Below are 23,397 nucleotides of genomic sequence, written 5' to 3'. Positions count from 1 at the left end.
AGATATTTACCAAAGAGGGCGAAAAGGGAATGGAAAAAAAGAATGGTTGCAATGAGAGATGTGCATAGTACAGGCGAGTTTTTGCTTCCCTTTGAGTGATTCCTCTAAAACCTACCAGACAGAAGTTCTATTCCTCACCCTTACTGAAATCCATGTTGAGTATCACTAGTTGCTGTTGAGCTTGTCTACCTTAGGAAAAAAAGCTTTGTAAGCAGGTAAAGCTGTTACCTCCAATTAGACTTTAACCTTCTTGAGGATGGGGACTTTTTCTTATTTTCCTCCTGTCTTCCTGGATGAGCCCTGCAGATGTAAACTTTTAAGAAAAGCTATTCTATATAAACCCTGGAAATCTCTCAGATCCTACCCAATGTGAACGATGTTAAATTAATTGGAGGGCAAAGTTTCCCATCAGAAATTTATGGGTTAATAAGATCTGGGGTTTAATACTGTGAGTAGATGAATGACAGATCTTATTGTAACTGACTATACTTCAATAAAAAATAAATTAAAAAAAAAAAAAAAAAAAAGAACTCACCTACCTCCCTACCGCCTCTTTCTGGAATTAATTAACCCAGAGCAGGAACCACAAACCTCCTACATTAAATAGAATACTCAGTCAAATCTAATTATTTTGTTAGTCTCCCTCACAAGAGGCCAACAAAACGTCCACCTGACGCTGTGGAGCAATTAGCGGCTAGGCAGGCGGTGGCATGGTCTCGGTGAGCTTCATTTCACTGGAGTAACGTGACGGTCTCACAGAGCCAAGCACCACTTAGCAAGGATTAGACCAGATACTTTGTGTTTCTCTCAAGGAAAAAAAATTCAAAATCTTGGCTTTCACCATTAAAATAGAACTTTTTCACTCCAGAAACTTATTATTCATCAGAGATTTGTCTCCCAATTTGTTGACATTCAATACTTTTTCAAGTTAAATAAAGGAAGGAAGAAGCCTTTTCGGAGGGAATTATCAACTCCCAAGGCATTTATCCTCATGCCTCGATCACTTCCTTACCGTTATTTGTCTAGTGGGGAAGAAAATGCTCCAAGATATCACCAACCGTGGTTATTCTTTAAAGATAAAGCCTCACTTTTCTGACTCTACAACTGCCCCTGACAAAATTATAATCAAAAGCCCGTAAGTGGCATCAAATTCAAAAGCTATGCTGTCAGGAGTGTGTGTGTGTGCATGTGTGTGTGTGTGTGCGCACGCGTGCAAATGTAGAATACACAAGGCACAATACCTGATAGGGAGAAGAGGCAATGAATACTCTGATACAGATTATTTCCTCTTAAAAAAAAAATCATTCACTTTTAATTTTGGACCCCATTACATCACCCTGAATCAGCAAAATGACACCAACGTATGAGAGTCAACAGTCTGATAAACATTCATTTTATAATACTCTTTATTTGATTAAAGAATCTGCCTCCTTGGTGTACACTGGAATGTTATATTCCCTATGTATTTTACAGGGTTACAAAATGTCTCTCATTTTAAATATTACCCCAAAAGTAATTTCAGAAAAAAAAGTTTCTGTGAAACTAAACTTGACTTTTAAAAAAAATCATACGGACGAGCAACTCTCAAATAAAACTGAATTAATAAGACTTCCTGTCTACTTAACTACATGACAGATTTCTTGTCCCAGTCCCCTTCCTCAAAAAAAACCTTATGTGGACACCAAGCTAGAGATAAGGATTCTTCCCTGATGCAGTTAAGGGAAAGGCCAGAAATTTCTTTGGCAAACAATTCCATCCATGGCCATTTGTGCGTGACTACTTTGCTTCAAGGACAGTACCTTCTTTGCAGAGAAGGCCAGATGTTGCTCAGAGTGCGAGCGGTACTCTCCAACCAGCTGCAAGTGCAGGTTATCTGTAGTCAGCTGTCTCTTCCCCTGCAGGTGGCTGCAGCCTGGCAGTAACTGCACCAACGTCAAGCGCAATACTGGGTTAAAAGCCAGGGCTGGGCCGGCTGAGAGTCACTTCCATTGAAAAAGTAACGGATGAGATGGGCGGACAAACCACTACAGGATGACACTCAACAGAAGAGGCTTAGGGCAGAAAAAGGATTTCAGAGACATGGAAAGACAGGCTGGTGGGAAAATGTTCGGCAGGCTAGAAGCTTAAATGGACTATACATCGGCAATCCCTATGTAGCAACAGAATCAGCTGCATCTTGAAATGCTAAAAATCTGGTGGTGAAAATGGAGTCTCCTTAACAGTTTACAGCCAATGGGATTGGCACAAAGACTCACTGAACTCACAGCCTCCAAAATCATAACCTCATCTCTCATAGAGAGGGGAAAAAAACTGATGACATAGAGAACATCCAGGAGAGGGAGGTGGTCAATCTCAGGAATGTGAATGGACTACAAGGGGTGTACGTGTGTTAGCTAAAGTACCCAAAACATGGAGAATGGATGGCTGGGTAGCACCAGCAGCAGACATGATTACCTATGGGTGTGAAATCCCTAACTGGACATGACCATTCTCCTTCAAGATACCTTGAAGTAGGGGCTGTGCCATCTGAAAGCTGCTTCTCAGCTGTTTTTAATATTGACACACAAGTGGGATTCACAGTATTGGTCTAAACTGGAGGGACAGGCCTGAAAGGAAAACAGCTTAGCAAAGGAACAGAGGGATGAGTAGATATAGGAAAAGGACATAAGACATCTTTATCTTTTAACTTCTAGATCCCATACCCCTCAAGTTGTTCACCTGTGTTGTCCAAAAATCAAGAATAGATTAGATCAACCTGTTCTGGGAGTGCTAAATACAATGTGTATATGCAGGTAATCCCAGGGCTTGACTGGATACATAGAAAAAAAAAAAAAAAAACTGAAGGTAAAGGAAAAGAGTATGAAAGATTAAAATCTTCTGCAGAGAAAACTTTTTAAAAACAAAATATGAAATGTAATATATTTAGGAATTAAAATAAAAAAGCAACTTAGGTGAAGGCAGAGAAAATTTAACGGGGGGCATTCTCTGGAGAGCTTGCTTTCCTGCTGGCCAGTAAAATCTGCCAAAGAAATCAACAGCCTTTCCCTTCATGCTTGTGTCGTTTCTTTGCCAAAGAAGGTCTCTGTGACACTGAAACACTGAGGGTGAGTTGAGGGTCCTTGCGCTCTGAGAATCGTGCACTGTATTTGAAAAAATGGGTCTCCAATGGCTTGTAGATTTGGAAAAAACTCTTCAGCCACTGTTGGCTTCTTCTTTATTAATTTGAAAATTTTCCTTTTCGGTTCCCTCTTCTTGGTATTACAGAATTTCATATTTATCCACTAGGAAAGTGGTCTCTGTGGAAAACCTTACAGGGCTGTTTCCATCTACCTGGGTCACTTTGGTAACCTAGGAAAACAAACAAAGCGTAAGGTAAAGCAGAAGGACAGCGAGTCTTTTAAGGTGCTGACTTAATTCTCAGTAGAGAACAGATCAAATTCCCTAAAGCAGTATTAAAAGTAACTCAAGAGAAAAAAAAAGTAACTCAGAAATACTAAAAAAGTTCAAGTCACAACAGCAGCTCACAGCATCACCCCACCCCACCAACACGGTTAATCTGCTCTCTAGATGGAAAAGACAACTGTTGGGATGACATGTACAGTGGTATTACTATTAAATAAAAGGTCCTGAATGTGTGGCTATTGCCTAGGCTCTGCTCTGTAAAACCTATGAAGTTCACAGACATTCCATCAGGATTATCAATTAACATTTTAACCTAAAGTGCAACATTCTAACAACGCGACATTATTGCTTAATCTGCTCTCAAAGTCTCACTAAGCTGCTCTATCATACTTTATTTTCTAGATATGGCTGGGTCCTTCTAATGAGATGTCTTTTCTTTTTATTAATAACAATAAATGTCTAGTTTAATGAATTACCTGTAACAATGGTGAGTGTTAATCGCTCCAACACAATACTTGAACCATTGAGTCGTATTTTGTAATGAGGTTATGAGAGAGCAGTTATATTGCCCTGCTCTTCAAATGGTCCCTAACAGGAAAATGTCTTGGGTTCAATAATGTGCTGCCTACTTGGCATCTGTCCTGTTTTCTCCAATATAAGCTCTCTAATAAAATGGGGTACCTGTATGTTACAGTAATTTTTTTTGGAGACGAAGGAGACTTGGACAGGGAAGAAATCATTGGGCTGCCCAGCAATGCTGAATTCAAGGCTGCCACTTTTATTTTTGGCATCAATCACTGGCAGGCACCACTCCAAGGTATTTCGTCGACTGTCATGTCGATACTCGCCATCAATCTCACCAATCACCGGTGCACCGACACCAGATCTGTCACAAGAAACATCCGTGTCAAGTTAGCTGTCCAGAACTGCAAGAACACTGCTAAGGAAAATCAACCCTAAATTCTGCCTTTTATATAGTCCTAGAAAGAATTAGACTCCCCAATAACTTCAAGGATCAAAGTCCTAGCACCTTGGCTAAGGGTCTCACTCACTCCCTTTGTAGACAAATATATGCAACCATAGGTAATTGGCACACATGCCCGTGGGCTGCTCTGTGGACAAGATCTGGAGCTAGCAGGGAAATGAGACTGACAAATGTGTGAAGTGGGATGTATTTCCAAAAATCGTATACTAATGGTTTGCTGCCTTGTTAAGAAGGAATTTTAACATAGCGTAGCTCTCTTTACAGGTGCCAACATGGGGGGATTCAGGGGGGCTGATAATAGTAGGGGGAAATTGTAAACACCATTATGTGGTTATTTAGAATGGAGATGAATTTGAGCCTTTGAGAGGATATTTTCAAAAGATTTTAGGTTTTAAAACTTACTGTAGTTGCTGTCAGTGGGTTTTTTGATTTACAATCTAGTGAACTTTTATTTGATAAGTGAAAACACGATTATACCAAAATGTGAACGTGATGGGAAAGAAAGATACACAGTTGTCCTTAATCTGCAAAAGAACCAAGGCTAGTTAGGATGTACTTTGCACCCCCACATGGCTGACAGGCAGTGTCACCTACTCCTACACATTCTAAATTTATCATCTTTTAATTCACCAGTGACATTCAATGTTTATATCAGGGCAGGGTAAATAAGGGAGGCAAAGAAAACTTTAAGGGTGGTATAACACGATTAACCCCTCCCTATCAATTTTATGGTCCCAGTTATATGTTTCTCCTCTTTGCCCTTGTTCCAATTCTGATTCTGATCTCCTCTAATTTGATCAGTTCTAGACAATAGGGTAAAATGCTGTCTAAGGGTCTCTTCAGGAGACTACTGCAAAACTGAACTAAGACACAGGAAACCACTATAACCACAATTACAGGGTAGATGGAGAGGCCTAAAACTTGTGGCATCCTAAAAATAGTCTAGTAAAATAAATCCTGACAAAATAAAACCCACACCTGTCACCAATGCCCAAGAAAAGGTAACCATCTATTGTTCCGAAATAACAACCAAGATGTGAAGAATAAGATGGTTAGCCCATTAAGGGGGATATTGGTAATAAAGCATATTTTAAAAAATGGAAATAAGAATGACTAAAACCAGACCTGGACATGTAGAGGCCTGAATCAAACTACAAATTAAACTTAATTTAAACAAAACTACAAATTAAATTAGAACCATTTTCCCTGTAATAATAACGGGGCCCACTAACTGAGTGTTCATAATTAAGCCGTATAGTTAACCATGGGGGTGCTTAAGAGGTAGAAGAGAGGTCCAGGGATTCAATGGAGAAGCAGCAACAGTGTAAGTCACTAGAAATGCTAGTGAGAAGATGAACTTAAGGTATTTAAGAGAGTATTTCCAGATAATCCTAGAAAGTAGGCCATTTAAGCACACATCAAAAACATACTGGAACTAAACTTCTAGGGGTGATGGATATTTCTGTTATCTTAATTGTGATTATGGTTTCACAGGCTCATACATGTCAAAACTTATCAGATTGTACAATTTAAATATGTGTAGTTTATTGCATGCCAACTATACCACAATAAAGCTGTTAGAAAATTTACTGAAACTAATGTCAAGAATCTTGTTTCAGCAAGAATAGTAACTTTTAAAACATACTCTCATCTTTAGCTGGAAAAGTTTAGAGAGCAAAGTGAAGAAAAAAATTCAGAAGAAAAATTCAGTCTGACAGATGCAATTCCTTTAAGAGTTGCAAAACACAACAGGAAAGTTTGACTGAGAACTGGCTCCTCCTTCTGGAAATCTTCATTACTACATGGACAAACTGAGGACCAACATCTGAAAACACAGCTGTAGAACTACAACCAGCTTTGGTTGCTCAGTCTACGGCCATACCACCCTGAACACGCCCGATCTCATCTGATCTCGGAAGCTAAGTAGGGTTGGACTTGGTTAGTACTTGGATGGGAGCTTTGTTTGCTCAGCTTTAAAGCCAGTAAAATCCACTCCTTTAAAAGTGTATAGCTTAATGCATTTCGACAAATGTATCTTGTAAGCACCCTTACAACCAAGTCAGAACATTTCCATCGTCTCCAAAAGTTCCCTCATGCTTAACCAAATGCTTCCTCTCTTTGCAGTCAAATGCCTGACTTCTGTTTCAAGAGTATTACCTATTCAGAACGTCACATAAGTGGAATCATATAGTAACTATGCAGTCTATTTTACCTGGCGTTTTTTATAACCAGCCTTTATGAAAAACAAATATTTTAGAATGCAGAGCCAGTTAAGTGCTGCCTCCAATGTGAGTTTCAAAAGACTAGCTCTATAAACCCACTATAGAAAAAATGATTCTGTGGGAGACTTACGGGAGTGGGATGGTGATAACCACATCATTCAGTTCTAAATTATCTTCTTGTAGCTCATATTCTATGTTGACATCACAGCCATTTCCACTTTCCGAGGGCCAGCAATTAACTGAAGAGAAAAGCAAAGCAGGCATACTAGAACATTAGGAAAAGAGTGGAGAAAAGTTAAGAAGACAAATCAAAACTGACACCTGCAGGCCTTAAACATCCTAATGTAAACTATTAAAAATAAAAATAATGGTTTCAAAATTAGAGGGTATTAAAAATTAAAGCTCATCATTAAAGTACAGAGAATGAAGCTCTGAGTCCATTTTGAAAGAAGGTCATTTTGTCAAAAAGAATTATGGCAATGAAGATAAGAGTGTACAAGCCAGGGCTATTTCTAGTTCTCAATGCAGACTAGCTTAGTAGGACTGGCCAGAGGCACTCACTTGTCAGTGGAATAAAAGATTCCTCTGTGGTCTGTAGTCTCCACTTTAGCACCCCTACATCACTGTTGACTGGAAATGACTTTTCTGGATTCTTCAAGCCAATTAAAGATTCTGCAGTGAAAAGTTTTTTATCCACATTTGGATGGGTCTGAAATGAGAAGGGAAAGAACACTTCCGTGGTTCAGACATGATAAGACAGGAAATAAATTCCTTCTGGTCTTACATTACCCATAATCTAAACATCTAAAATAGAGTGCCTAAAAAATTCCAATTCTTTTTGATTTTGATGAAAGATTTCCCTCCTTCAAAGACTTTTTGAAGATTTTAGACATTTTAAAATAATAATTAAAAAAATAATTTCAATTCTAAGCCATTTTGTTTGTAAGTAACATGCTAGTAATTTTGTAACTGGAAAAGTTCAAAGACCATTAATCAAGTCCTTTACAAAAATACTTCACAGGGAGGAGCCTCATGGTCGGGCCAAGCTTGCCAAATACAAGACGAGGGTCAGACACTGATCAGTGGTCTGGGTCCGACAGCAGTCCTGGCCTTTTCTACTAAGGAGGCAGGAGAGGGAAAAACTCTGCAGAAAGTTTACTTATAATTTTGCCTAGAGAATTAAAGTTGTTCAAATTCAGGCCAACTAAGATGGACTAATTTTTTCAAAGGAAGTCACATTAGGAGAAAAAAGGAAAAAGAAATAATTTCTGGAAAGCAGACTACATATACTTAAGAGCTAGTAAAGCTACCATCAAATAACATAAGCACTACTTCCAAAAGATAACTGTATACTAGTTATGAGGTGGAAACCACTTCCTCCCTGAAAAGGCTTTGTTCTTGTGACAAGAGATATAAGATCAACCATCTAAACAAAATGTAACAAGAACAAGTGAAATAACATAAAGAAGGTCTCATACATATCCAAGTAGCTGGAACACACATAATTATTTTGTAAGAACTTTACGTACTTCTCAAATATACCATGAGATACTGCCCTTCAACTAAGAAAACAAGCACTGGCAGTTCCTATAGAGACAGAATATGAAAACGTAGTGTCATAACCTGTTTTAATAAAATAAATTTCTATTAAATTTCAGAACTTTGTTGTTTAACTATACTTCAAGCATTATCCTAAATGAACTTACCCTCTGCATAGTAGTAACAGATAAGCATCTCCTTGCACCTTTGTTAGTGGGCATGAAGTCATTTATTAGATTTCAAAATGACCTTTCATTCAATTACAATATTAAAAGGCCAAACTAATACAGCTGCTGTCAATCATCCACAACCACCCTGGGAAGACATTTATTGATTCAAGGCATCCACTGTAATAATAAATCAATTTCTTTCCCATGCATCTAAAATGGCATTAGTTATACAACTTAAATGATCCTTTGTTCTGTGGCTTATACAAGGAACTGAGAAAGAATGTGCTAGGCAGACAAAAGCCTTCGTACTCCCTTATCAAAAGCCTCTACACACCTGTAGCTGCACCCCTTTCTTATCTTCATTTTCCACATGAAGACGAATTCGGCCAAATTTATCATCTGAGATCCTAAGCATGATCATGCCATGCAATTCCATATTCTGTAATCCTCCATCTCGTCCACAGGTTAGTGTTATCTTTTCTTCAATCTTCATGTGTACACTGTAGAGGAAGAGTAACAGATCTGCTCAGAAAGGTAGAAACCAGAACTCCCCTTCTCCAGGGTTTAACGGTAATTAGCCATCAGTAACTTATTTTAAGGTTCTACAGCCAAATGTATCAAAATTTAAAACGCCATACCCTTCAGTTCAGCAATTCCTTATCCTACAGATAAATTCTCACCTGTGCAAAATAATGTAGTAAGTTATTCACTGAAGCTTTGTTTACATTAGCAAATGTTTGGAAATAAATGTCCATCAGTAGGGGGACTATTTAAATACATAAAGGTATATCCACAAAAATGAATTCTGGGCAGTTGTGGAAAAAAAGGGGGAACAGTTTATTTGAAAAATTAAAAAATTAAAATTATACCAGGAATATACATATACTCTTTTTAACTATTGTTAAACATTTATCCCACTTGTTTTATCATTTGCATACTCTATATAAATATATTTGAATTTTTTCCCTGAAACATTTAGAAGCAGATTATATACATCATGACTCTTTATCCCAAAACATTTTCAGAGTATATTTTGTAAGATTAGGATATTCTCTTACATAACCCACAGTACTGCTACTAAGTTGATAAATTTACATTGATACAATACTTTTATCTAATCTACCATTCATATGCCAATTTTGTCAGCTGATCTAATAATGTCCTTTGTAGTAAGTAGTATGAGATCCAGCCTAGGGTAAGGTACTGCATTTAGATGTCATGTCTCTATAGCTTCAAATAAGGAAATTCTTATCTCTAAAATAATTAAGCAAGAAAGCAATTAGAAAATGTGTCTAGTATGCTACCACTTATGTATAAAAAGGAGAAAAACAGAAATTATACCAAATTTTTTTTCATCTATACATAGACTATCCCTCTCAGAAGAATAGTTAATAATTAACTAATAGTTAATAGTTAACCCAGAAAACTAGTTAATACTAGTTACCTTTAAAAAGAGAAATCTGCATGGTTGGGTGCAGGGAAGAAGTTTTACTGTAATAGCCTTTGAAACTTTTTTGTTGTTGTTAGGTTTTACAATGCAAACTGCATTTTTTTTTAAGTTATAGTCAGTTTACAATGTTGTGCCAACTTCTGGTGTACAGCACAAATTTTCAGTCATATATGAAAGTACATATATTCGTTTTCATATTCTTTTTCACCATGAGCTACTACAAGATCTTGAATATATTTCCCTGTGCTATACAGTATAAACTTGTTTATCTATTCTATATATACCTGTCAGTATTTATAAATCTCAAACTCCTAGTCTGTCCCTTCCCACTCCCTCCCTTACTTTTGAAACTTTTGAATTTTGAACTATATGAATGTATAATCTACTGGGTTTTTTTTGTTTAGTCTTTTCTTTTAATTTTTTTATTGAGTTATAGTCATTTTACAATGTTGTATCAAATTCCAGTGTAGAGCACAATTTTTCAGTTATACATGAACATACATATACTCATCGTCACATTTTTTTTTGCTGTGAGCTACCACAGAATCTTGTATATATTTCCCTGTGCTGTATAGTATAATTTTGTTTATCTATTCTACATTTTGAAATCCCAGTCTGTCCCTTCCTACCCCCTGCCCCCTTGCCAACCATAAGTTTGTATTCTATGTTTGAGTCTGTTTCTGTTTTGTTAATCTAATTTTTAAAATAAGTAAAATACAAGGTGCTGCTGCTATGGGCAATTGTTAAGTACAATCTATCCATATTCCTCACTAAAACTGTTTCTACCTGGGTGAACTGCAGAGGCTTAAAAAAGACCATTCTGGCATCCTACCTTGTTCTGTCCAAACTCTTAAGTCTTCCCAGAAACAAAAGCATGAGACTCAAGACCACACAGGAGTGTATCTTAAGACAATGCAAGGCCTCATTTACCTTCACAGATGTATACTCCAGGCTCAAGAAGTACTCCATCATTCAGAAAGGAGTCTCAAGCCCTCTCTAGTAAATGATGGTCTCCAACATCTTTTTAAAATAGTGTCAAACCTCTATTTCACTCAAAGCAACCACTAGGAATAGCACAGGAGCTTTAGTGATTTAAGAGATTTATCCTGATGTAACCCTGTTCATTTCATACTAATAAGACATACAAGATACTCTTCTTTTATGCACACCTGATAGAGGTATCCTCCCAAACTCATCTTTCACTTGACCTCAAAACTATCAGTAACAGTAGAAGGTCTGGGCTTCAAGACAAGAAATCTGAGTCATGAATATGTAAACTTGGCAACTACCACTTAAAAATGTTACCAACCAGTACCACAGCCCTGAAATAAGAGACAAATCAAAATATTCTATACGAAGTTCAAATACTTAAAAGGCAAAGGATAATGTGTTAATTTGCTATTAAAGATGTTTACGAATTTTGTATTAAACACTGGTCCTCCTTAAAATTTAATTAGAAAAAAAATGCTAAAATACAGTGTAGTAGTCTTCACAGCTCTAGCCCTCTAATTCAAGTCCATTTTAAGAAACAAAGTACATACGAGGCATGAAGACAAGTTACTTTTGTTTAATTTAGCCAGCAGAGTTGATAAAAAGGTTAAGTTCTAAACTTAATGGAAAATAGACGGCTGAGAGGCCCTACTCATGGTTAAATGGTGTTGGGGGTGGAGTGGGGAGGGAGAAGGCCTCCTGTTAATACCTAGAATTTACCATTAAGTCTTTTAAATGTAGAAAAATTGAAAGACACGAAAAGAATTTTAAAAAAAAATTTTAACACTAGGTAGTCTGTCTTTACTGAGTTACTACTTACCTCTCCATGTTAATGGGTGGAGCATGCACTTTGGTTGCTTCAGAGGTGCGCTTGCCCATATTGGAGGACATGATAGTTTCACCTTCAGATTTCAATTTGTCCACAAAGTTATCTACTTCCTTTCCTTTGGCTCCCAGTTTCAAAGCCTTGCTAGGGCCTGACGGCCTAAGTGGAAGAATACAAAAATAAGAAAAAACACACATGATTAAAAAAATTAAAAACTAATTATAACTCCCTATCACTGAAGCTTTCCCTGAAGCTGTTCTTTAAGAGGAATGTGAATACCTCACGGGAGAAACACAAGCTTCCTGGTGTTGAGTGGACAACTAGACCATCCCCTGCCTGAACTGGCAGCTGAGCCATAATTAACATATAAGCTTCAAGTACCCAAGGACCAAAGGTATACTTTTATAAACATGTATGATCTGATGAAAACTTTGTACTTTCTATTCAGATAAATATATCTGTGCACAAACTTTTGCATATAATTTCAGGTAGTTCAGATTCTACCTGAAATCCATTCATGAAAACTAAATTAAAAATACATGTTCCACAGTTGAGTATCTCCTCTTCTCCCAAAACAAGGCAACTTCACAGGAAATTGAGATTATACCATCATCTGTAAAAGAACTCTTTTACAAAAGGAAAAACACCACATTCAGGTTTCTCCTTTATCCCCATTTTACGTAGCCAAATTTATTATTACATCAAGTCACTCATTATTTAAGTTTGCCCAGAAATTAGATATTCCTCTGTGATACACACATAGAGCACTCATCTGCCTTTCTAGGGCTGCATTCGAGGTGCCACACTGGATTATACCTGGCTGGTGCAGGTGCCACTTTTGGTTTATCAGTTTCGATGATAGTCTCTGTGATCATAGCAGCTGTACTGCCTCCAGATACTGTGGAGCTTCCAAATCCCCCAAATCCTGGTGCTTTTTTGCCCTGTCTCTCTGCATCTCTTCGGGCCTGTTGTAATTCCTTTGCTTTACGCCGCATCTCAGCCTTGGCTTCGCGCTCTTGAGTCTATGAAAACAGACGTACGTGAATGTAGCTTTGAGTAAGTACAGTCTAGACTAGTGAGTGAAAACAGGAAAGTCAGACAGTGAAGTCTAAAAGAAAGACATACAAACCAGCAGTCTCAGAGAAAACCCTGTTTACCTCTCTAACTGCTCTGAACACCTTCTCTTCGTGAGAATCCATTTCTGTGAAGGTTCTGATCTGTGCCAGGTTAACATTCTCCCGGTATCCCAGGGCAACAATTTCGTCAAATGCAAAAATCAAATCAAAACAGTGCTCAGATATTTCATTCTCTTCTAAGGCTCGGCAATATTCAGGAATCTAGTCATGGAGAGCAATGGAAAAGAAAGATTTAAAATGTATCAGCAGTTATGTTTTCATTCTTTAAAGTACACAAATTTCAATAAACCCAAACCCCTTTACTAGCTCTTTCTATTCTTTAAGCAAGATTTTGGCATAAAGTCTTTGGATATGTGTGGCTACATCAACAAATCTTATCTAAAGAACATTATCTAAAAATACGGCCAAACAAGTGTCAGAACCACAAAGGCAGGTTAGAGTAACTGCTGAAGAATTAGGAAGCAAAAGGGCAGTTCTCATATTCTCTTTTGGGATATCTACAGTCCAGAAGGACACTTAAATATTTACTGAATAAGGAGCTGTAGCAATAAGATGCTGGAGTGGGGTTTGGGGGGCATGGAGTATGCAAATGATAAGCATCATCTGCTCTGGGGGAAAAACAGTTTCATGGAGAAAACTTAAACAAAAAACTGTAACCCAGTACTACAGAAGGGTTCTTACCACTCTTGAGAAGAGCCTTAGGGTCTCCAGGTCTTCTAAGATGTTGCTGTTTTTGGTAGTGATCAGTACCATGTACAGCTTCTCCATGGGCTGGTAAACATATCTGACACTCTCTGTTTCAACAAAAGTATGTTGTTTTCCAGTGTTCATGAGCTTCGGAAAAGCTGCTAACAAGCCCTCAATCCGAGTTCGGGTCATCTCTACAAACTGTCGAGAAACAATAGCCTTTCCTGCTTTCGTGCAGACAGCTGCTGCCAACAGCACCTGCCAGGAACATATATATATGAATAAGTACTAATTAATTATTTCTTTACACATGTTTTCTCAGTATCCTGAGATCTTCCAGAGAATGACACACACAGCTATTTAGTGACATGATTACTGCTAGAACGCTGACTTTCAAACTCTACTTCATTGCTCTTTTAATTATAGTATGTAATTCATAAGATAAAGCTAAAGTAGAGGAAAATGAAGCTACTACTCCTATTTTTAATAACATACCTAAAGAAAAACTTGGTAAAGAAATAATTTTTTCTAAGTCCATACATACATTATTACTGAATCCCCTGTGACTCAGAACTAGGTTGCTTTCTGCTTTGGCAGATACATAAAGAATAGTTTAAACTTTTTCTAAGAGGAATAGAGATTTCCACAGCCAAAACACAGGTCTCTTCAGGCAGATTAAAGGTTTATGCAAGGCCCCTGACCTTTCCTTTCATTTCTACCTTGAATATGGAGCCAAACTAAATTTTACCTTCTGCTCTTTAATTAACCTTCCCATCCCACCTTATCTTACCTCCAGACATGCAAACAATCTGTAAAATGAAAATTTAAATGACTCAGTGTTTCACACACCTTTTGACACTGCTCAATGACCAAGACCAACAGCCCCTTTTCACAGTCTGGTATTTCATTAAACAGAACAAATAAATCACCTAAGAAGAAGAGGAGACCTCAAATGCTATTGGCAAAGGAGTAAGAAAATTAACTACAGTGTTAACAGTATCTTTACTGCAGGAACCCAAAAGTTCACAAGTATAAGCAACAAAAAGACTACCTACACATTTTAAAAGCTTCAATGCTAAGACTCAACCTCTGAAATATCAACACCCTATTGGTCAGGCTTTTCAGCTTCACAGAAACCTGTCCTCTACAGGTGAGTAGCTTGAAGAAAAAACAAGTTAGTCAATTGGAATAAATATTCATATAGTTTCAAAACATCAGTACAGTTTTGTAACAATCATAGGCGAACACAATGTCCTTACCCAACAAGAACAGGTCATTAGGGTACTTGGGAGACAATTACCACTATACTTATTTCCAAGCAGCTAGGTAAAAACAATTTACACTGGAAAAGTGTTTGATCTTTATCTTGTATAAATAATTTCCCTCTACCAAACAGATTTTTATTTTCAGTAATTGATTTACTTCCAATGAACACGGGGTAAATTTCCTCGTAAGAAATCTGAAGAATAATACTATCACTTGCTCCAATTCTTTAAAGGTTGCTTTCCACTTACAGTTATGACAAAATATTGACTCTATTCCCTGTTCCATGCAATGGAATATTACTTAGCCATAAAAAGAAATGAAGAATATGCTACAATATGGGCGAACTTTGAAAATATTATGGTAAGTGAAAGAAACCAGACACAAAAAGCCACATCTTACATGATTCCATTTATATGAAAAATCCAGAATAAGCAGAGACAGAGATAGAAAGTAGATTAGTGGTTACCAGGAGCTGGGAGAGAGGCAATGAGAGTAACTGATAATGAGCAGGCCGTTTTTGTTTTTTTTTTTGAGTTACGAAAATATTCTAAGCTTAGATAGTGATGATGGCTGCACAATTTTGTGAATATATAAAAAAATCAATGAATTGTATACTTTAAAAGGCTAAATTTTAATGGTACATGAATTGTATCTCAAATTTTTTTAATAATGGAGGGCAAACTCATACATTAAGAGACTCAAGAGACACATCAACCAATCACAATGTATAAATTTTATTTAAAACCTGATTCAAATGACTGTTTAAAAAAAATTTTAAGACAAACTGGAAAATGTGAACAGTGAATGGTTAATGATATTAAGAAATCATTGATAACTTTAAGGTATGATATGATATCAATAAAAAATATTTTTAAAATAAGGAATCTTTACCTTAAAAAAAGAGCTGTGTAGATTCAAATTCTTCTACAGTGTCTTATATTAAAGATTTTTTTTCTCTCAATTACTTTATGTTCAAAAACTAAACGAATTGTTTAGGGTAGGTATTACCCTCAATCTCGGATTGTGCTAGTTTTGCATGTACTAATAAAGGGTCATCTGAGTTATTAATTATCCTGAGGATCAGAACTCACAATTTCATTTGCTGGAGTTATAAATATTTCTTTTAAAATCAACTGTCCTAATGTTATACAAATGCGTTTTTAATGATTCAAGATAAAATCTCCAGAAGTATCAATATCATATATGAATTTAAAAAGTGCTAAATATCAAAAAACTTGTATGTGCTACACTCCTAAAAGTTTATATATCCCAAAAAGCTTTTCTTGTTAATATTCTCATCAGGAAAATGAGTATTTCCTTATTTTGGCAACCACCTCACATTGATTTCTCATTTTCCCAAAGATTAAGTGAATTAGAAATAGTGTTCTAACTTTGTGAAGAATCAAGTTAATATACCAGAAAACCAAATGACTAGATGTAAGATCTGGATTCTAGTTTTTTTTCTTCTATTTACTATCCATCTGACTTTAAGTTACTCAACCTCTCTTGGCCTCAGTTTCTTCTCCTACAAAATGCAGCATCATCTGACTATCACACAAGCTATTATGAGGGCTAAATGAGTATAATAAAACTGTAAGCCAAAGCCTATACAACTTATATCACATATATTTACAATGTAAAAAAAAAAAGTACCATTATTAACAATAAGCCTGCCAAGAAATTAATCTCATTAAAAAATTTGCGACTTCAAGGCAATGCATTTTTACCTTTATGGATTTGTCAATATTTTAATATTCAAATAACGGACACAGACTCTCTCCCTACAAAATTTTACATATTATTTCAGAGAATTCATAGATTCTCTAGAGTGGTAATTCTCAAATGACCCACAGAGAATCACTCTATGCAGTGAAAAATATTACTAATAAACAGGAGCATATTGTAAATATAATACTTGTAGAGGCCCTCCTCACCAAAAACAGGCTGAGAACCACAGTCCTAGAAAGGCTGAGAACCTAGTCCTACCTAAGAATTTTATGAGGTTTTGAAGGAATAAAATAAGCCACAGTTAACGAAGCATTGAAAAATTTAAACATGTTAAGTCAAAGGTCTACCTGAAGAAAGGATTGCTCAGACCAAACCTTCAGACCTATATAAAATGCTGATTTAATATAAAGCCCATACCTAATATATCTAATAATAATAAGCCTATTAGAAACAATGTTTGTAGGTTTCAAGGTAGTTCTTAGGCAGCTGGAATTTAAAATGCCTTCATACCATACAGATAAAATTTAGGTAAAAATTAACATCAAAGGCAACATAAAAGGGAAAAAGAAATTAAGGGCAACCTGTAACCAGAAAGATGTATGCTATAGAGAGGGGCAATTCATCCACTTTGCTTTATTAACTGGGCATAGTCAGAGGTTAATTTACTGGCAATCTCCATTTTAGCAATATTAATATAAGAATTAACTAAATAATTGTTTATTGAACACCTACTATACACACTAAATGTCTCTGGGAATACTAAGTAAGACTGGCATTCTTCCCTTAAGAAATTTAATAAGATCTCAAAAGTTCTCATCCCAAGGGGTAAAAAAGAATTCTAACTATGTATAGTGACAAGTGTTAATTAGACTTATTTTGGTGATCATTTCACAATATATACAAAATGCCAAATCATTATGTTGCATACATGAAAGTAGTATGTTATATGTCAATTATACCTGGAAAAAAAAAGGCACCAGCAGTCTAGTGAGGATAAACATAAATAACTGTAACACTAGGCAGTAGTGGTGTTATGAGAATACAGAGTATGAAGAGTTTACTTCTAGCTTACAAGATCACTGATGACCTGACGGAAGAAACAGCACTTAAATAATGCTCTGATGAATCAGGGCATTTGAGTATGTCAAGATGAAGAAACAGTAAGGTAAAATAGTAGGTCCAAAGTAGGAAACCTCTGGGACTCTCACTGACTCATTCTATTATCCAAACATAAGCAAAATAAGGCCCCCAAAGGAGGACCAAAGTGCCCCCAACAAAGTATGGCTCTAAACCTCAAAACACCTAAGACACCACAATCACAGGGTCCATGAAGCTGACACAGGTTTCTATTCACTGTTATTCATGTTAATAACAGTTTATTAACATGGCTAGAAGGTATGGTCACTTCTAAACAAGATAAATTTAACCTACCCTAAATTAACATTTATCTTCTTAAATGCCCTGAAATAATAAACCGTCTCTTCACATCAATGTTTACCAATGTTTAGCAATTATTAAAATATAGTATACACTAAAAGGTAAGTTAATTTTTCCTCCTATAATTTGATCTGATTTTCTTTGGGGAAGAATGAATAAGTATGGTTCTCCATCAAGTTGCTTTATTTGTTTTTTACATTTTTGGAAAAAAGCATTTAGACCTAAAAGAAATTTGAACCCTTGGTCATATTATAGCTATAAAACCTTAGGGCCCAGAGTTATGTAGATGTTCTCTTTGGGACTGTTTAAAAAAATAAAATAAATTTCCCACTAGGTTTGTCAAACAACTTTTCCCTTAATAATACTTAAAATGGTTTGAGTATATTATCATTTGTTTTTGGATTAAACAACAACTCTTTTCTATCCAGATTTAACTACATGGATCAGGAAGTTCTTGAGTACCTGGAGAATTAGGTTTCTGTTCTGCCTGTCATTAATTAAGTGACCACAGATAAGTCACTTAATTGCTTCTTGAAGTGTGTCTAAAATAGAGGTTGATTTATGTGAAATCTAAAGTGCCTTTGCATCTTCAAGATTCTGTAAGTCTAAGAATTTGAAAACTTTACAGCAATAAAAACTGTGCAGTATCTCCATTTCACACCCACTATTCCAGTGGTAACTACTTTGGAACCATATTTCACATTAATATTAAGGTGCCAGAAGGCAAACTGCCAAACCAAAACAAATCACGTGTGTGTGTTGTATAGGTGTGTCAGATAGCTGCCATTTCACCCCTTCATCCCCACTAGTGACAGAGGTCCAAGAATAACAGGTAGTAATTCAGCATAAATATGCAGAATTCCCTAAAGAAAAAAACCAAAGACTCTCTTGAACCTATAAATGTTCAGTATTCCTCACCTGCAGAATTAACCAGTCACTTTCTCCTTCATAATTCACTGTCATGATGATATATATATATATACACATATATTTACAAATATATATAAAATTCATGATCATATTAAGGCTAGTTTCTAAAACTATCATAAAGGACCATTTTGTCCTTCCTGTTTGCATGAAGAAATTACAGACAAAATCAAATTGGGGGCAGATTACCACAAAATCTAGACCACATTCAAAGCCAAAACTTGAAGTAATTCAGGGAGAGTTTTAAGCTCATCGCAAGTTTCCGTTCTAAACAAAAGCTTTAGAGAATAAAAATAAAAACCATTCTGTTTCTGCAGTGTACTTCCTATCTGGAGAATAGGAAACTCAAGAAAATCACTTTCATTCTTCACTGTCCTCTCAAACATCAAAAAGAGACATAATCAATACTTGTGCAGCTGTTGTATAGTATATGAAAAATTTTTTAAAACAGCAAACGATTATAATCTCCTAATTGGGAATTGTTATTACTGTGTGGGACTTCATTTGGCTCCCCTCATCATTATGTGTAGATCAGCCATACAAATCCAAATCTAGCTTTCTAATAACTAATGACTTTTGGGAACTGAACAAACTGTGATCATTTATATTTAATGTGATCACTACAGTAAGTTTACTCATTGCCTATACTTAGTAAATAAGAATAGCACTCTATAGATAAGCAGAGATTTTACAGATTAATGCTACCATAAGACTTAACATCAAGTTCATTTAAATACAAGTATACTAAGAAAAAGAACTGACTATAATGATATCTGACAAATGTTAAGAAAATAAGAACATGTTCTCATTTATTTGCAGAAAACTAGAAAAAAAAGTCAAATGATGCTTTTTCTGTACTTCATTTTATAACAAAGTCATCACAAGCCATTTTTTTTTTTTTTTTGCATTTGTTCATTTATTGAACTTACCAGGACTTTGCAGTGCAGGACATTTTGAACTAACTTCAGTAACTAAAGCTAAAGATAATTTGTTCTTCAAAAATCACCACTTATGTACTTATATCTGCAGCTTACTCTAAAATGCATTTAAAAAAAAGATGGCTAGAGGGATGGATGCATGATTAGATGTGTGATAAAAGAACAGTGAAATGTTAATTATAGAATCTAGCTAGTGGTTACATGCATGTTCACTGTAAGGTTCTTTCAAGTTTTTTTTATAATAAAATGCTGCAAAAAAAAAAAACAACTTTCAGAAGTTACAATACAACTTTTAGATCCAAGAAATCTTACAAAATGTTACCCTATTTGGACATTTCTCTGTCCACAGATCTCTCTGTAAAGGAATAGGGCCCAAAAACATGGTACAGAAATCATACTTAATAATGTCTCTAGACTCAACAGAGCAGAATGTACTGAGATAAGTTGTTCTCCGAGCACACAAATCTGTGGGTATCTGGATCATGCCAAGTCCCAAATAATTCAGAAATATATGTATATGTAAATGTGACACAACTGTACATATATGCACAAATATACATATATATCCAAATAACATGCAAAATTTATATTTTTATGTTTACCACTCAATACCTAGGGCTCTACCATCCCTCTTGTTATGGATGAATTAAAAACAGTACTAGGGGAAAAAAAACAGTACTAAGTTCCAAGAACCTTTCAACAAACAAGGTTTTTGTAAAGATCATCTATATTTGGTTTATATAATACAAGGCTTTAATTTTGCTGTTAAAATTATAATATGCTCTGAAATGCACTACAAGTACATCCCGGATGTAAAAGGAAAGGAGTTTAAAAATCACTACCCAAATACTAAGTCTCCTAGTGGAAATGAAGAAAGGAGTTTTTGGAAATTTTATGTCCAGCATAAAAGTTTTATGACGCAAATCTGCTTAATGCAATTTATATGCCTGAAGCTGGAAAAAAACCTCTGAGTGGTTTAAAGCCTAAGCTTTAATGAATCCCCCCACCAACCAAATTCTCATCTAAAAAAATTGTCAACAGAACTTAACATGATTGGCACCAAATTATACTGTCATCTTTCAACTGTGTAGGAAGATGCTTTAAATCAAGTTATTAACCTATTGACAAAAAGAATTTTAAAAAGAACATCCTTCAAAAGATTGAAAGGCAGAAAGTCCATTTGAAAAAGAAACTGCTAGTTTGGAACAAAAAAATTTCTCCTACTTCATAAATAACCACAAATCACAGTGATAAAGCAAGATTTAGTGGAGTCAGCACTGTATTTTGTCCCATCCTCACGGCATTTTAATCTTTCCTGTCCACAACAGATGAGAACACAAAGATAACGCAACTGAAGGCAAGTAACAGGTCCCAGAGTATAAACCTCTTTTCACTCCCGTGAGACGTCTGATGACGATGCGCCACATACACATTTCACTTCACCTGAACAATAAGTTCCTTGAACACTGAAAGCCTGTGTTCTCTATAACTCACTCACATCTTCCCAATGCTCTATACACAGCATATTTCAATCACAATGACAAATGGACACACGTTAAGATCTACAGAAGTGGCAGGCTTCAGGAAAACCTGAGTCCTACAAGTTAGTGTCAGAAGTTACTCCTTCCTGTTTTATGTCTCTTTTCGAACTTTCCTCTATTTCTCCCTTTCGAACAAATAAAAGTCCTGAACACTAACAGATTTCGATTTCGATCAATGGCCTGCCGAACACCGGGGATGAGAGATGATCTGATTACAGAAGGAAGGGAACTCCAGAGAGAGACCCAGCCTGCTGAGCCCAGGCGTCCACGGTACCTACTGGACACCAGCGTTCAGGTCCACAAGGTTGGGGCCCAAGGAACATCACGAAGAGGTTCCTGCAGAGCAAACCCCCCGGGCCCACCTCGGGGCCCGGGGCCCAGCAGAGGGTGCCCAACTGGTTGCGGGGGAGGGGTGAGGGCGCGACGACCGAGAGACCGCAGTCAGGTCCCTCGGATCTCCTGGGAGGTCGGCCACAGTAGGGGGAAGGACACACAGCTGCCAGAGCCCCCGGGAAGCGCCGGGCTCCGGGCCCTCGGGGCGGGGCTCCTCTGGCTCCAGCACCAGGCCGACCGGCAGGGAGAGCGGGAGAGCGAGGCAGGACGGCCCAGGGGTTGGGCCGGGCTCGGATCTTACCATAGTGAAGGCGGTGGTGGGGCGCACCCGCGCTCCGGCTTCACTGCTGCTAGGGCTGGGATCAGGGGAAGGGGAGCACCGGCTGCTCCGGACCTGCTGCCTCCCTGACAGGAGAGCTAGCGCTTCGCCTCTTGCCAAGATGGCGGCCTCGAGCCACGTCTCCAACCGGAAACGGCGCGGGTCAAAGGGCGGGGGGCGGGGCGCCGTTGGGTGGGGAGACTGTGGGAGTCCGGCGGCGAGTCCGGTTGTGCCCCGAGGTCTGGGGGTCGCCCCCCAGCGTGGAACCGCTGGCTCTGTTCCTTTACTGTTCGTCACCGTTTTCATTTAATTTGTGACATCTCTTGCATTTTTAACGTTCTCACAGCCACTCTGTCATTTAATATACAAAACAACCGGCATTCGTAAGGGGCTAACTAGTAGCCAGAATATATAAAGAACTCTTTAAGATTCAACAATGAAAAGACAAATAATCCAGTTTAAAAATGGACAAAATAGTCATTTCTCTAAAGAAGATATACAGATGACCAATAAGCACATAAAAACATGTTCAGCATCTTTAGTTCTTAGGGAACTGCTAGCCAACCCCCGCCCCACCATTTCACACCCACTAGGATGGCTACAATAGAAAGTGTTAGTGAGGCGTTTGGGTTTAGCTCAGTGGTAAAGCTCATTCTTAGCATGCTTGAGGTCCTGGGTTCAATCCCCAGTACCTCAATAAAAAAAAAAAAAAAGGTTTTGGTGAGAAGATTTTGAAGAAACTAGAATCCCCATACGCTGGTGGGACTGTGAAATAGTGCAGCTGCTTTGGTTAACAGTTTGGCATTTCCTCAAAAATTTAGGTACCTCATAGGACTCAGTATTTCCATTCCTAAGCATATATCCAAGAGAATTAAAACCATACATCCACACAAAAATTTGTACACTAATATTCATAAAAGCATAATTCATAATAGCCAAAAGTGGAAACAATCCAAGTGTCCACCAATAGATGAATGAATAACAAAATGTGGTAGATCTACACAATGGAATATTAGTCCCCAAAAGGAATAAAGTACTGGTCCATGATATAACATGAACCTTGGCAATATTATGTTAAATGAAAGATGCCAGTCACAAAAAACCACATCTTACATAACTTTGTTTATATGAAATTTTCAGAATAGACAAATCTGTAGAGACAGAAAGTAGGGTTGGGGGTAGAGGGAAATGGGGAGAGAGGTTTGTTTCTCAGAATGATGAAAATGCTATGGAATTAGATTGAAGTGGTAGTTACACAACTTTGTGAATATACTAAAAACTACTGAATTGTATACTTTAAAAGGGTGAATCTTTATGGTTTGTAAATTACATCTTTTTAAAAAAAAATTTGTGGAAGAAGCAGGGCAGTTACTGTGCTTATGTCTATTTTGTAAATGAAAAAAATGATTACAAGTATAAGAAATGTGCCCAAATTTCTAGACCAATATATAATGGAAACAAGACTCAAATCTGCTCTTCTGATTGTATTGGGAGTTCTTTC

General features: G+C 36.9%; 1 protein-coding gene across 1 annotated transcript; it reads right to left on the bottom strand.

Moving 5' to 3' along the window:
• Window positions 1-1,388: 1,388 nt before the first annotated feature.
• Window positions 1,389-22,038, bottom strand: ARCN1 (archain 1). Its single transcript, XM_010981370.3, has 10 exons — window positions 21,879-22,038; window positions 13,402-13,665; window positions 12,742-12,921; window positions 12,401-12,606; window positions 11,579-11,743; window positions 8,653-8,818; window positions 7,171-7,318; window positions 6,740-6,848; window positions 4,084-4,288; window positions 1,389-3,348 (listed from the first exon to the last, which is right to left on the bottom strand). Exons 1-10 carry the CDS (start codon window positions 21,879-21,881, stop codon window positions 3,259-3,261), a joined length of 1,536 nt encoding a protein of 511 aa, XP_010979672.1. The 5' UTR covers window positions 21,882-22,038; the 3' UTR covers window positions 1,389-3,258.
• Window positions 22,039-23,397: the final 1,359 nt, after the last annotated feature.

The sequence above is a fragment of the Camelus dromedarius genome, chromosome 34, assembly GCF_036321535.1.
Source record: "Camelus dromedarius isolate mCamDro1 chromosome 34, mCamDro1.pat, whole genome shotgun sequence".
Classification (NCBI taxonomy): Eukaryota; Metazoa; Chordata; class Mammalia; order Artiodactyla; family Camelidae; genus Camelus; species Camelus dromedarius.
The sequence above is the reverse complement of the archived record's forward strand: the minus strand, read 5'-3'. Positions and strand labels throughout refer to the sequence as shown.